The 15,247-nt window shown below is 38.7% G+C and overlaps 2 protein-coding genes across 6 annotated transcripts in view; one reads left to right on the top strand and one right to left on the bottom strand.

The window, feature by feature from the left end:
- Positions 1 to 2,347: 2,347 nt before the first annotated feature.
- The window catches only part of LOC132988086 (ras-related protein Rab-39B-like), a 29,904-nt gene continuing 17,004 nt past the window's right edge, over positions 2,348 to 15,247 (bottom strand). For 2 of the 4 annotated variants that reach the window (XM_061055216.1, XM_061055217.1), the window contains 3 exons: positions 5,101 to 5,333; positions 4,657 to 4,927; positions 2,348 to 3,745 (listed from right to left, as the gene is read on the bottom strand). In XM_061055216.1, the coding sequence (XP_060911199.1) occupies positions 3,590 to 3,745; positions 4,657 to 4,927; positions 5,101 to 5,315 (642 nt within the window). In that variant the 5' untranslated portion in view covers positions 5,316 to 5,333 and the 3' untranslated portion in view covers positions 2,348 to 3,589. Of the gene's footprint in view, positions 3,746 to 4,656; positions 4,928 to 5,100; positions 5,334 to 6,530; positions 7,036 to 15,247 lie in introns of those variants that run through there. The other 2 variants (XM_061055218.1, XM_061055215.1) reach the window with 2 other exon arrangements.
- On the top strand, positions 6,932 to 11,806 carry LOC132988087 (ras-related protein Rab-32-like). 2 transcript variants are annotated; one of them, XM_061055220.1, is made up of 5 exons: positions 6,932 to 7,008; positions 7,634 to 7,896; positions 8,721 to 8,851; positions 9,115 to 9,252; positions 11,100 to 11,806. In XM_061055220.1, the coding sequence occupies exons 2-5, from the start codon at positions 7,704 to 7,706 to the stop codon at positions 11,259 to 11,261; spliced, it is 624 nt and encodes a 207-aa protein (XP_060911203.1). In that variant the 5' UTR covers positions 6,932 to 7,008; positions 7,634 to 7,703; the 3' UTR covers positions 11,262 to 11,806. The 2 variants fall into 2 exon arrangements, with proteins under 2 accessions (XP_060911203.1, XP_060911202.1); XM_061055219.1 differs by lacking the exon at positions 6,932 to 7,008 and having other exon boundaries at positions 7,151 to 7,896.

Raw genomic sequence — 15,247 nt, forward strand, 5'->3', positions numbered from 1 at the left:
TGGGAATTAAATGATTTGCAATTTCAGGGTCAGGATGATAGGTATAAGGACGAGAAAATGTAATCAGAACATCTGTGATACCCCTTAGCTTTCACTAGCTGACAGCTGGTTTATTGAATCGTTGTTTCTAATCAGTATCATGCCTCATTTCTTATCCCTAGAGAAATGAAAGGAGCACTGTCCTAAATGATATCCACTTGTCGCAATAAATGGTTCAGTGTGTGATGAAAGTTTTCCTGGCTCTGTTTTTTAATTCCAAACTCTTTCTCCATTGCACAGAGACTCTCACTGTTCTCAAACCAAGCAGAGAAACCATCTCGATATTTCAGTTCACCCTTGCCCCAGAAAAGTCAAGGACAGCCTGAGGAGCTCTGTCAGCATGTGGGAAGACGTTCAAATTGTGTGTTCTTAATAATGTTTTTAATTGAGATATCCAAACAGTAACCAAAAATAAACTTTCCATCACAGCCAACTGAATAAACTTGTGAAAAGCCATTTGTCCCGTTCTTAAATTCTCTGCTAGACCTGTATGTACAAAAGCTCACTTCCAGCCTCTGTTGCCTGTGGTTACTATGATACATGATTTATTTGATACTACAAATTCTGATGCATTCATTTGTGCAGGATAAGGTCACTAATTTTACATGCTTACCTAAACCTTTTGATCGCCCAAGCTATAGCAAAACATCAAATTCTGTGAGAATATTGTGTCTGTCGATGTCCAGTGGGACACACAGATCTGTTAATGGTCCTGTGCTCAAGAAATCAGAACCTGTTTTCAGTTTTATGACGATTCATTATCCAGCTAATCCATTTGTGTGTGATATGTTTGTGAGAGTGTGGCTGGGGGGAAGGGGGCAAGCTTAAGAAAAGAACATTTTAAACCAATAAAAAGATGACTTTGTCCTTCAGCTCATCGGGGAAAAAAAAAAAAAATTCAAACAGTTGTATATACACATCATGAAAATGTTAAGTGGAAAAAAAAAGGACCTCAAATCTGTCACTAAGTAGGAAACTTAAATACATGTACTTTATCCCAACACTTCTAAAATAAAAAACAGGATGATCCTTTTTTCTTACGCCACATTAAGGCTGCCATCTAGAGGTCGCACACAGGGTTACATCCTTCTCTAGCTGAGGCCAATAACTACTACCCGTTCCATACATAATGTCTGAACAAAGAGCTACAGGAACCTCCAAGACAGACCTTTAACAATGTCTCCAGGCCTTTATTATTATGGATGACATTTGTGCTATGACGGGCTGAGAAACGACATGGAACAGACGTCTTTGTTAAACTTGGGCTTAAATAAATAATTAACATATTTTGCCCATGTTTTCCGTTCACTTAACAGTTGAGACCTTACTATTCACATCATTGACATGCAATTTATCTGAAGACAGGAAGTGAAATGAGTGTTGCGGCTTCTTTCCTACAAAAGGCACTCAAAAGAGACACTTCCACTGGAAATGTTAAAACCATTCCTGTGTTTCGAGAGTGAAAGTAATTTGTTGGACTGTTGGAATTATCCTTAATTGTTTACTTTTAATATTGCAAAACAATGTTTTGTCAAAGTGCGAAATTCATAAATACATTAACTCAATTTTGCTCTTTCTGATGAGATTCTGAAATGAGTGTTTAACTTCTATCAACAATTAAAATTCTTCATTTTCTTTTGAACATTTGTATTAAAATGGAAGAATGCAATGATAATAAATGTGAACTGTATATATATAGATGCGTTGTAAGCAGAAGTATGAGAAAGGATGATGTGTTATGTTTGAAAGATGATATGATGACCAAAGTGTTCATTATTAAATAAATGAAAAATGAGTTAGAAAAGTATTTTTCACAACTTACAGCATTTATCAGTCAAGCAATTGATTCAGAATTTCTCCAAGTGAATTTTATTTTATTATTTTTCTTGTATTGTCGATGACAGACGTTATGTAGGAGAGCAGTTGTTCAGCAAGCTTCATAGACAAGAGGCATGGGATTGGCTGAAAGGTTTGAGGGATGATGATCATGGCTGCCATGATTTAAGATGTCTGAAATAAAAATGTCTTTAACTGAATAAAAACTTAATCAAGTTAAACTATGTTATTCACATAGGCAGGAAAAGACTTCACTGACCACTTTTTAAGCAGTTATCTCAAGATCCAGAAAGAGATTAAAGCTGTAAATGTCAAATCAAGAAGAACCTATGATTGATAAATGTATTATATAATTCTTCAATTATTTTTCAGTACTGAATCCTCCTCATCACCGTTAGGATAGGTTCAGTTAGATGACTTTATTTGAGTGAGCGAGACAGTTGTCTTGAAATGAATTTAAGGTGAGATGAAATGAACCAGACATTCATTTTAAAATTCTCCATAGTTACTGTATGTTGTGAAATCGAGAAAAAAAAAAGAAGGTCGTTTTGTGTGATAAATGATCATGTTTGTGCACACATCCAGGCAAAAATGCGTACAGAAAAGTGCTAACTGCAGAAAATATAGAAAGGTCCGCACACTCTTCGGCTAGCAACGGGCAATTTAATATAAACAGGGCAACGTCTCCCTCGGCCTGAGGAAGATCCATAGATCAAAACGTTTCCCTGTTCGATTAAAATGTCCAAAGATAAATCAAATACCATGGGACAACTTTCAATTAAAAATCTATTAACTTGTGATTTTGAGATAACAGCATATATATATTGGACACTTTGGGCTTCCATACAAAAGGCATATATTGGTGTAACGCGAACAGAAACTAAACACAAACTTGGTAGTTACCTTATTAATATCAGCATCCTTGCTATAATGGATTTAGAATGGCTATAAGTAAGCAGCTACAGTCGACTTTTCTTTTCAGAAAACAAATGTACCAAATCAACATTTTCACAGTGCAAACTCCTTCTCCAGCAGTCGTTAGCAGGTCACAGCCAGACAAACAAACACCTTCACACCTCTTCTGTTTGCGTTCACTTCCATCATCCTTCGCTCGTGTTATGCAGAAAGCCACTTGGATTCGTTGCGCAGCACAAGCGGTGAAAATCTCTTCCTGTCTCTTCACCGCACGGTACTCAGAGTGTGACGCATGACAAAAGAAACATGGCTCAGACTTGGCGTCACTGATTCAGATTGAAATGAACATCGGAGTATTAACACACAACACTGAATGCATCAGTCTCAAAGACATGTGCAGCCACAACATAACTGGCCACTGGAGAATAACTGTACACATCAGGAAAAGGCCAAGAAGTGTGTTAAAGCTGAAGTGTTGGTAACAGCTGCAGGGTTATTAAAGTCACATACACATGCACACGCAACAGTGAGGGGGAAGGGGGGGGGGGGGGTTTCTTGTGCTTCTACGCCTTTTAGGAACATCAACAAAGTGTCTTAGGTTTGGACAAAGCCAGAAACAGGCACCAGAAGAGAAAACAATGTATTATATATAGAAGTAAAGTATGTAACTGAGCAGGGAAACTTTATGAGCCCCCCAGAAAAAAAACTAGCCTGATAGCAGTCGAGGTGAGAGGGATCTCTTACTGATGGAGTCCGAGTATTACCGCCTGTCCCCCTTCATGCTGCAAAGACAGGTCAATCAGCAGAAGCACTGCCGGCTGCCCTTGGTGACCTCCTCTGAGGAGTGGATGGTGTTGGGAACAAATCCACTCTTCACGCCCTCCCATCCATCCTGAATCTTGATGTCCCCATTACGAACCAGGTCGAAGATGTCCCTCGTCAGATCCACAAATGCCTTGGAAAGAGGAAACAGATGACAGAAAGTAAAAGGGTCAGAAACCGGAATGACTCACAGGCATAGAACTGGAAGTTACAGTAAGCAGCAGAAATACAGGAACAGCACATTTATGAGTACAGTATGCAGTACAGTACAGGAGCACTGTAGTGTGTGTTGACGAATCTTTCAGGGTTTCATAATAAAGGAAACATAATAAAGGAAACATAATAAAGGAAACAGACACATCATATTGTCACGCCTGCTAGGATTTGAGGAATTAGTTCTTTTTTTATTGAGCAGCTAGTGATGATGGTGAGCAATCTATCGACATCTTAAGTTTGATATTGTAGTACGCCATCGAAAAACTACTTGTATCATTTCATTAACTGGGAAGGCTGAGCATAATTGTGCTTGAGACATTGGTTGTAAGTGTTAAAACATTAAACACTTGTTGATTATGTCAACGAATGTGTTGTCTTGAGATAGCAAGCTTTTTTCCAAAATAACAAAATAATGAGTCCATGACCTAAAAAAAAAAAAAAAATTATAGAATTTAAAAATAATTGTAAGAATTCTTGGCTTGTATGTCAAGAGTGATAAACCCAATTCAAATGCTTTTAACGTTAGCACAGTCCTTAGGGTACATGTGTATGTAAAAGTGCATTCTAATAAAAGTATTTGATTTTCAAACTAAATTATCTGGATTTACAGTTAACCTGAGGGTGATTATTTCCAGGTCACGAGACAATACCAACTTAACAGTTACTAGAACTCCAGGACTGCTGAGATGAGATTTGTTTAAAAAGACTAAAAAAACAACTTGTTTCTAAAGCAAAATGTTGCTTTAGTTTAAGATCAAACCTTCATTTCTCTTGATTAGTATTTTCAGTATAACGATGGTTGGTGAAGATAGAGAAGCTCATCCACACCTTCTCCACGTTAATGGCTTCTCGTGCGGATGTCTCCACGTAGCGCATCCCGAAGGCCCCCGCCAGTTTCTCCGCCTCCTGCTGGGTCACCTGGCGCTGGGCCTCCAGGTCACACTTGTGACCCACCAGCAGGAAGACGATGCTGTGCGGCTGGACATGGCTCTGCGCCTCCTCCAGCCAGTTATGGACGTTCTGGAAGGAGCGACGGTTTGTGATGTCAAAGAGTAAGAGCCCGCCCACAGAGTTACGGTAGTAGGCTCTGGTGATGGACCTGCATTGACAGATATATTGACAAACAACAGAGACTTCTGTTATTTTCCAAAAACACACAAATAAATCACAACCTTCTAAGTTACTTTGACCTTAAATGTCTTAAAACACTTTTTTTTTTATGGATGGATGGCAAGAAGGTTGAAAGAGATTAAGTGAGAGTTCTATCTTTACCTGAACCTCTCCTGTCCTGCAGTGTCCCAGATCTGTAGTTTGATCCTTTTGCCCGGCTCAATCTCCACCAGGCGGGAGAAGAAGTCGACACCCACGGTCGGGTCCGACACCTGGGCGAAGCGGCCCTCAGTGAACCTCCGGATCAGACACGACTTACCGACCGTGGAGTCTCCGATGACGATCAGACGAAACTGATAAAGCCATATCGTCTCCATGTTTCACTGAAATCAAATCTGTGGAAAAAGTAATTATGATTATATCAGGGTTGTTACATCCAACCTACACTGAAAAGAACTGACTCTGATTTCAATTATTGTAAAGAGCAGCATGTTACAAAATATGAAGATTTAATTGTCTAACCAACATTGATTCCATTGATCCTTGATATTGGTCTCAGTTTTACCAATATCACTTCATGTGCTTTTTGATCATTTTTGATTAGGCGACTTCTTTTTTTTTTTTTTATCTCATAGCTTTAATTTCTTATGACCCTGTTAAAAAATACAAATGTCAAACTTTTTTGGAGCTCATTAGAGAACACAGGTTTTATTACAAACCTAAAATTCACACAAATCCCCTGCAGAAATCAGCTTTACATTTTTTTGGACCTTTAACAACATCCCACATTTGAAGCGAAGAGACAATGAGGGAAAATGTGATTATGGCAGTCCTTAAATCAGAATCAGGGTTTATTGCCGAGTACATTCACACATACAAGGAATTTGACTTGGTGTATTGGTGCGAAACAATGAACAGGGAAATGAAGCAGAACTAGCAACAACTTCTTGAAATGAAACATAAGGAAACCACACGATAAAAATAATCATTTTATTTTAAAAAATAAAACATTATGTCCAGTGGGTAGTACAGCAGATTACAGCCCTCCTCTTTAGAAACAGAGGATGTGTTTAAATAGATTCAGAATAACCACTAATATGCAATTCATCCACAGACTGTGTTGACCGCATGGATAATTCATGGTCATCATGAGCTGACTCTTACTGGATCAAATCATGTCTGCAAAAGGGGTCCATGTGATTTACAGTTGGGTGATCTAATTTTGGGGGGATGGAGGGGGGGAAGACCACTCCTCTCCAGCTCAATAAACACTGGTGTAGTCAGCCCCCATGTGGATGGCACATTGGTTGTTATTCACCACTGACACAATGAGGCCTTGAAGCTAACCAGAAATGAGCTTATAGCAGAGATCACTGCTACACATGACTGCTAATTAATACAGAGAGAAACCACTTCTGATAACAAGACAACACTAACCCCTTACCCCAACCCTGAATTAACACAAAATAACGATTAGCCTACATGGTAAAACATGAGGCCCAGTACACTTAGCATAGGCTACTGTCAATGTGAGCATGATGCACTTCAATAGACAACAACAAGCTAATAAAAAACACTCAATAAGGACTTACCATCAAGTAAAGAGCTCAGTACCTGTGGAAAGCAAAGCCCATGTCGATGCTTATCCTCCAAAGATGATTCTCCGGACAAGCAGGGTTTCTCCTATTGCTAACAGAAAATACCCTGCCTAGTTTAGGTCCTTTCTTTGGTTTTTATTTTAGTTTTTTAAAGATTATGCCAACCTGTGTTGTGTTCAGATAGTTAGAACAGAATTATTTATGCAGCTCAGTTGATATTTCGGTGGAGATGCACGGGTGAAATGGCAGCAGAGCACAATAGCATCTAACGAACACATCTCCTCCTCGCCCTCATCAGCACCATTACCGTAACTGGGCAACAGAAAGCGCACCAGTGATCCTAAGCGTCATAGATATAGATCTCATATTTACATTGCATGCAAGTTTAGAGGTTACCTGAATTACATAACATTTTACAGAGTAATGACTCACCTTTTACCGCTCTACAATTATGTAGCAGAGGATTTGTTAGGTAAGAATAGCCCATTATATAATCAGTCTAAATTGTATTCCATGTAATTGCCACATGGTATAAAGTTGCTCAAATAATTCTTCCTATATGATTATAATAGAGGAATAAATATGGACTATTACAGCATTTTATACCGTGAATATAATAATTTTCTAAAATGAGTAGGCCTACTTTTGTGACATATTATGCGTTGCTCTAAATACCTTTGTGTTGTGTACTAAAATAACATTTGGACTGGATGACGTTTGTGTAAAAGTTTGTGCTGTGGTATTGATTGCCTACTTCAGCAAAGGTCCTACTAGAAAAATGCTCCGCATATTCTGAAGCTGGTTTTGACGAGGAGCGCTTGAACGCACCAGTTCACAGCAGTTGTATAGAGTCGCGTTGAGGAGCAGCGGGGACTGTCGTACAGTAAACAGATGCAGACAGCCTGTCATATTTCATTAAAAGGGTGGTCTGTAGTGACCGTAAGCAGTCTGGGCAGCTTCCTTCGCAAATCCACATGATTTTGGATCATACTTTTTTTAGCGCACTGGACGGGATAAAATGTCCTACTTGTAACTTTTTTTTTTTTACAGACAATGCCTTGCTATAGCAATTTTTTTTTGCTATCCCACCTTTGCAGACTTTCCAGTCTTTCTTAAGTGCTGTCATTAGTCTAGTGAGGACGCTTTATTTCTGTGGTAACTGCAGCCATGCAGCAGGAGCTTTTGTTCAAAGTCTTAGTCATCGGAGACTTGGGAGTGGGAAAAACTTCCATCATCAAGCGGTACGTGCATCAGATCTTCTCCCAGCACTACAGAGCCACCATCGGGGTGGACTTTGCCCTGAAGGTGCTTCAGTGGGACAATGACACTGTGGTCCGTCTTCAGCTGTGGGACATAGCAGGTCTGTAAAAAAAATTTACGAGCCCATAGCTCATCTTGTTTTACAGGCTTATCATGCATCAGGTGGGTGTAAAAAAAAAAAAAAAGGACATGACAGGGGTTCATTTGTTTGAGTTTGAAAAGAACAAACCATTTTGTTTCTGTGAAAAAGCTGCTTCCTAAAATTAATCTGAATGCAGTTAATGTACGGAAGGTAATTTAAACACGTTAAAATGATAACAAAAGGTAATTATAGAGAAGGAAAACTATGTTCAATTTATAAAGCAATTCTGGAGTCCTAAAATTCATTATTAGTAACAGATTATTACAATAAGGCTACTTTAACTGGTTTCTTACTAAACATACTTCAATAAAACACATTTCAGAATGTTATATAAAGACAGGATAAAATTACAAATCCACCTGACCCTAACTTTTTTTTTTTTTTTTTTTTTTACTTCTATGGATCTGTGATAAAGCCTTCCAACAAAAGATGATAGAAACAGAGATATTTTTCAGTAAGTGATGTGAACATGTATGCCGTTCATTGGATGCTCCATTGCCTCCCTGTCATTTGAAGCCTGCTTGAGGAATGTGGATCTTGTGCCTGGCTGTGACTCAAGTGATCCCATGCTCATAATATAAGTCACATGCAGGGCCGCCGCAGCAAAACACACACATGCCCACAGAAACTCACGCTCCCTTTAGATACATGTCACTAATGAACCGTGCTGTTAGTTGATTTAATTTTACAGTCTTGAAATATGTCTATTTATAAATACCATTTGTGTGTGTCTGTGTCTGTGTGTGGTGCTTCTGTATCTGATGTCTACCTATGCATCCCAGGACAGGAGAGGTATGGGAACATGACTCGTGTTTATTACCGTGAGGCTGTGGGGGCACTGATGGTGTTCGACGTGACGAGGGCCTCAACGTTTGAGGCCGTGCTGAAGTGGAAAGATGACTTGGACTCAAAGGTGAGACGTCTAAAGTTGACCCTTCATGGAGAGAAATCGTTACAAAATGTGTCTGAATTTGAGCCTCCCCCCAGCGTTAGGTATGGTATGATAGAAATGTTACAGTTCTGGTTCACTTTGACTTAACTATATTCACTGTGTTGAAGACCATGTGTAATTTACTGTTAGTTAAGCACTGCCTCTTTTCCAGCAGAGTCTTATAAAGTGACACTTTGATACCATACCAAAACTTGACACCCATTTTTTTTTCTTTTTCTCCACAGGTGACCCTGAACCATGGGAGGCCAGTTCCAGCTGTACTCTTGGCCAATAAGTCAGACCAGTTGGCTTACCAGACACCCAAGCTCGACTCTTTCTGCAGGGAGAACGGCTTTGTTGGCTGGTTTGAGACCTCTGCAAAGGTACGAGAGCAGAGACATCAGACACTTTGGGGGAAATACCGCAGCAAGTCAAATGAGTGGAAAGACACTTAAATCAGCCATGTAATGCTCACTTCAGGTTTTATATTTCTTCTTTAGTACACTGCAAGATTTACTATTCAAAAAACTATAAAATTATTTATAGCTTCTTTGAAATCCCTTAGTTCAGCCTCTGTCTGACACTGACACTGTGAAGAACCGATTGCGATAGAAACATGACCATATAAAAGTTCTGTGAGTCTCTGATGTCAGGAAAAAGAGGCAGTTATGCACACCATGAGGGTGCAGGGCAGAGCATAATCAGTAGATGGAGGAAGAACATATGCCTGCACAGGTGCTCAAATGCCATACAAAGTTTTAATTCATCAAAACCACAACATCTCGACCAAAAGCTCTTCTTGAGGTGATCACTTTTAAACAAAGGAGGGGGGGGGGGGGGGGGGCACAGCAATATATATATAGACTTCACCACCAATAGGCTGATAGGCACTATGATGGCAGGGGTGGTAAAACTCTCAGATGTCACAAAATCTCACAGATACAGAAACAACCTGGCACACTGAGCATAATGAATATCCAACATTGAAACAACATGTGTATGTCTGAAAATATTGAAGAGTATAATACCCCCTCTTTAGAGTAGATCATCATTTGATATCCAAGTTATTGTGATAGAAATATGGGCCCAGAATGTGAGGTTAAAGGTTTGAGGTTGATTTAGATAAACCCAATGGCCTGAGACATTTGCAACCACTTAGATTCATCAAACACAGTCAATGTTTGATTTGTCCGAATTAGAGTCTCTCACTCAGTAAAGAATAAAATTAAAGCAAATGACATAAAAAATTTAAAGCCCATTGTAAAAAAAAAAGATTCTGAAACTTACCACAGAGCTTTTCTGTGTAACCAGTGAAAGTTACAAAGTGTTATTCACTGTGCACACAGTGCGGAGGAATGTCTACAATCTGGTGTGAAATAGCCTTCTCTTTTTTTCCTCTTAGTCAGACCCCATCTAATGAGTTACACACAAGGGTGCAGTTCAGAATGAACGTGAAGGCTCAGTTGACTGCTAAGGACGGAAATAACAGTGTTTGGCAGCCATGATTCTCTTTAATGTAGTGTGCGACGTCAGACTGAAAAGTTAGCTGAAATCAGACTTTTTCGGTGTACAGTAATTCTTTTCCCCAGAGATTTGTCTTTTTGCCTTTAGTCGGATAGGACAGTGTAGAGTGACAGGAAATGTTGGGAAAAGATAATAATATGAGGCAAATGTTGAGGGTCAGACTCGTACCCAGGATGGCTTTTTGTTACTATGTCGCTGAATGTGCTTCCACAATGCCGTGACGCAATGTTAAATCACACACTGGGATACCAATATTATGATGTTGCAGATGCAATTCGGGTGCAAATTACAAAAGCATACGCCTGGATAGTCATTCTTTTTTAAGGAATATGGCAATGAACAAAGGTTAATGAATGGATTTTTGACCTGATGATGTCACTTGATAAAAGTTATGGGATTCCAAAGGTGTTTAAATGTATTCTCTAGAAACCTAATGATACCAAGCAAAAGTTGTGAAGTTATTTCACTCCAATCCTGATGTTAACCTCATGGTGGCACTGTATGAAAGTCAAGGGATCTCCAAAGTCAGTAGTTTGAATCTTTAGGGGACCATGAATTTCTGTCCATAAAACAAATTGTATTCCACCTTTTGGTTTTTGAGGTAATTTCCGCCTCTTTTTAACCATCTGACCCCCATTACCATCACCAGTGTTGCTAAGAAGCACATGCTTTCTTTACATTTGTCTTCTTTGAATCTTTCCCTCAGGAAAACAAAAACATAGAGGAGGCAGTGTGCTGCTTAGTGGAGAACATCCTGAACAATGAAGAGTGCCCAATAACAGAGCGAGACCCCGGCTCTCTCGTCCTGTCTGGCTTCACTAAGAGCAGGAAGGAAAATTTCAACTGCTCATCATGTGTGAAATGGTGACTCCCGACCAATCACAGAGGATAAGGAAGTGAACAGCTGAGCTTCCACAGCCAAAGAATTCAGTTTGACTCAGGGACTGTTTGTATAATGCTGTTGTGTTCCCATAATGTCAAAAGTGTTAAGTAAATAACGTATTAAGTATTTTGTTAGTTCAATTCAGATTTTTTAAAATTCTTAAATTGTTAAAAATTGAATGGAGATAGGAATTTAATGTTAAGTCAACTTTATATTTTATATATAAACATTTATTGTAGGTTCAAATTTAGATTTCATAAATGTTGAAAGGTTCTCATAAGATTTCTTTTGGCCTTAAGAATTTACAAAAAAATGCACATATTCTATATAGTAATTCATATTTAATGTATGTATAGACTTATACTGTATAAGCTAATATATATACATTTTTGTTACTGTGCTTGCTTGCTTTGAACATATTTAATATTGTGCCTCAAACATTTGTTTGTACAGACAACTCTTGACACTGGAACTTTTGTCTTCTGTATTTATGAACACACAAAAACATAAAGCGTCGTTGCATTCCTTCATTCTTTTCCTATTGCCATCATCATGTGCTTTGCTTTTCGTAGAATCCACAAAAGTATGGGCATTTTAGTATTTTAGAGATTTGAAAAAGCTGTAAATGTCTGCAGAGTACTACTGCAGATGTCTGCAGAGTCTTAATTTCATGCATATTTTGGACCTCAGATATTCTTGTGTTTTGGACATGTTGCAGAGATCCACGAGCTGCTTGTTGAATGTATATTGAGAAAAGCTCTGTTTATTTTACAGCAATACCTCAGCAGGCATGTGGCTGTTACTATATTTGAACTGTTTTTAATAAGTTAAGTGATTTTGTGCAGTCTAATATGTGAGTCTTGGTTTCTCATCATTGCACAGGGACTAGTCTGAATAGTGAACAACCTCAGGTCAAACATGAATCTGAAAATGAACTGTTCCGGGGTCCTACTTGACTTCAGTCCAGTCTGGCTTCTCTATTCCTGTATTAACTGGTTATAAATAATTGGATGTGATTATTGGTGGCTGTTCATCATGACGGTATAGAAGGATTTAGGGGGTTCCCTAAGGTTCAATTTTAGGTCCCACTTCTTTTTCTTTTTTTTTTACACTAATGCTCTGCTGGTCTCCTTTTAAAGAATATATCCCAGCTACAACACACAGCGGCACGAGTGCTGACAATAATCAGAGGGCGAGCACGCATCCCAGCAATTAGAAGTATCTGCATTAACAACTTGTAGGTATAGAACTTATTTTAAGAATCTTATCGTCTTTTTCTATTTTATTTTTCTGGGTTATCTTTTAGTGCTTTTTTAAATCTTTTTTTTTTTCTTCTATTTTATCTTAGTTTTGTATTTTCCTGTTCTATTTCTATTCTCTGGATTATCTTTTATCTTTTAGTGTTTTATAATCTTAGCAGTTAGAAAGCTCCTCAGTGTCAGGGTGCCAGGTGTGGATGAGATTCTCTTTGAAGAGCTTTTTACATCCCGTATGAAATTCACACCACATTTTCACACTGATGGCAGAGGCTGCTACATTAAGTGTCCATCAGTATTAACTAATTCCATTCACACACATTCACACACCACTGATGCAGCAGCTGGAGAAATTTGGGCTTCAGTGTCTTGCCCAAGGACACTTCAACATGTGACTACAAACCTTGCCGTGATTTTTTTTTAAACAATATTAGTGTTTTTATAGGAAGTGGAATATGTTTTTTGTAGCTAACTTTTCAATCCTATCTCTAGACATTATGCTCAGCTACAGTCAACTAATTTACCCTAAATCTATCAGATGGATATGAGAGAGGCATCTATTTTGTCATCTAAAGCTCAATTTGGAACACATGAACTTCTTTCCAAAAATACTGAATAATTCTTTAAAAATGAATCCCACCAAGTAGGTTTAATGCACAGTTAGTGAGCGGATGATTGAAATCCACAAAACAAAAATTAGACTTACTGCCGTTTTGCTCTGTACCTGTCTACCAGTTTGATTTTGGTGCAGTGCTGATTTTGGATACTAGATTAACATGTTCCACTTGTTTTAAACTGAGCTCGAAATGACCAAATGTATGCTCAACAATGACTTGATGATGGTACATAGTTGCAGACTTTTACAATCTGATGTTTCTGCTACATGCTAAATCCACATATATGTAACATTAAAACACAGCATGTGTGTTCATAAATGGACCGCTTGTATGACGTTACACTGGATCATGAACTGATGTATAGTTGAAATTTGTTCTTGCACCCAATAAGAAAAAAAACAGTTGAATCATCTACAGTCAGAAATAAACAACGTTGTGGTGCTAATGGAGAAGAGTCAAATAAGTGCAGTGATGCTGAACTGATCTCACCTCAGGACCCTATAGATCTCATAATAATACTCGCATGCACTAGCATCTCCTTATTTGAGCACTCATGTCCAATTTATTATGTATATACTTTTTGTTAAGCCTTGATTTTCACACTTACATAAAAAAGACATCGATAGCAAACCTAAATCACTGTAAAACTGTTGGCTCTATTATTCATTCAAGGCGTTTTTCCAACCCTGAAATGAATTTATTGTCAGTCAAAAACATGGCATGTGCTGCTCTTTTGAGTGCAGTGACAACTGATCCGCCGCTTTTGTTAAGCCTGCCCCAAGTGTTCTTTGAAATTCCATGTTTTTTCATCTGCTTTAGATTTTTCTTCACTTCCTTTTATGTTTAATAGCCTGGCCTTGTAATGCAACACATTTGCAAGCGTATTCTCTGTGGGCCAGGCTACATGCAATAACAAAATGTTATTTTTGGATGTGTGAAGGTCTCATTGTTTTCAGAAACACTTTTAATCAGGATCTTTGCCTGGAATCCAAAAATATGTTATGTCCTCACAGCTTGAGACAACCCTAAAAATGTTGACATGACCTTGACATAGAGACATGATTTACAAGGACAGCAACAGGGCTGAACAAGGGGATGCATTTTCTGGGCAACGTTTTTTTTTTAAATTCCATTAAGTGTGGATGATGAGTGATTTGTTTTGTCTTTCAAAAAATGCAAAACATCCCCTCACTCCTGCCTCTACTTGTTTATGTAATCAAACACTAAATAACTTTTTTCTTTTTAGCTCATGTCCTGCTTCTTGAGAAGCTGTGAGGCGCATAGAGTAAATAACTTAAATTAAAATGCTATCTGAAACTAATATCAACCCAAAAACAGGTAAAGAGGAGGTGAGGTTGGCCTTAAGCCTCGTGGCAACCAGCTAGAAGCATCCACCTGTCAGTCGACTAAGCCCCGCCCCTAATTAGGCCTACGGCTAAACAATATCAAATTGGTGAGAAAAAAGAAAAATTCACCTGCTGTACAGTGTACATGAATTGAAACTTTATTTTTGTATCATCCTCCCTATGTGTCAACGTTTCATTGGACAGCAGGTATGAAAAGGTAGTCTCTTGAGCTCCCATCATGCATCAGGGTGATGACCCTGCTGATGCATTGCCTCGAAAACCCCCCCGGGGGGCAGCCTTCTGCTTTAAGATGCCCTCCCCGAACCCGAGACAAGTGGTAGCCCAATCGCCCTCATATCCCTGTCACCTGATTCATGAAGCCTAGACCTACTGCCATTTTACACTCGAGTTTGACCGACCAAAAAAAAAAAAAAAAAAAAACGGAATTAGCCTCAGCAGTGATACAGCCTACACCCGTTTGTAAAGAGATTAAAGAAGACTGAGGGGATTAAAAAAAAAAAAAAAAAAATCAAAGTAGCTAGGGTTAGATGCAACCAGCGCGGGGTGCTGTGAAGATCAGAGAGGTGTTTGCTGAAAGTCTTTGCTCACATTCAGAGGAGAAACCGGGCGAAGAAGAGCGGAGGGTGGAAGAAAAAAAAAAAAAGAAAAAAGAAAAAAGGGAAAGGACAATGCTGTTTTTTATCGTCTTTGAAAAAATGAATCTTCGGTCGGAGGGGGATGCTGCGTAGATT

This window comes from Labrus mixtus, chromosome 14, assembly GCF_963584025.1.
Source record: "Labrus mixtus chromosome 14, fLabMix1.1, whole genome shotgun sequence".
Taxonomy (NCBI): Eukaryota; Metazoa; Chordata; class Actinopteri; order Labriformes; family Labridae; genus Labrus; species Labrus mixtus.

What these genes read in the sequence shown, in the direction of transcription:
- LOC132988087 (XM_061055220.1), top strand. Translation starts at nt 7,704, where the DNA reads ATGCAGCAGGAGCTTTTGTTCAAAGTCTTAGTCATCGGAGACTTGGGA. An exon ending in TCAGCTGTGGGACATAGCAG is followed by an intron (nt 7,897 to 8,720) that starts GTCTGTAAAAAA and finishes TATGCATCCCAG; the next exon opens with GACAGGAGAGGTATGGGAAC. An exon ending in AAGATGACTTGGACTCAAAG is followed by an intron (nt 8,852 to 9,114) that starts GTGAGACGTCTA and finishes TTTTCTCCACAG; the next exon opens with GTGACCCTGAACCATGGGAG.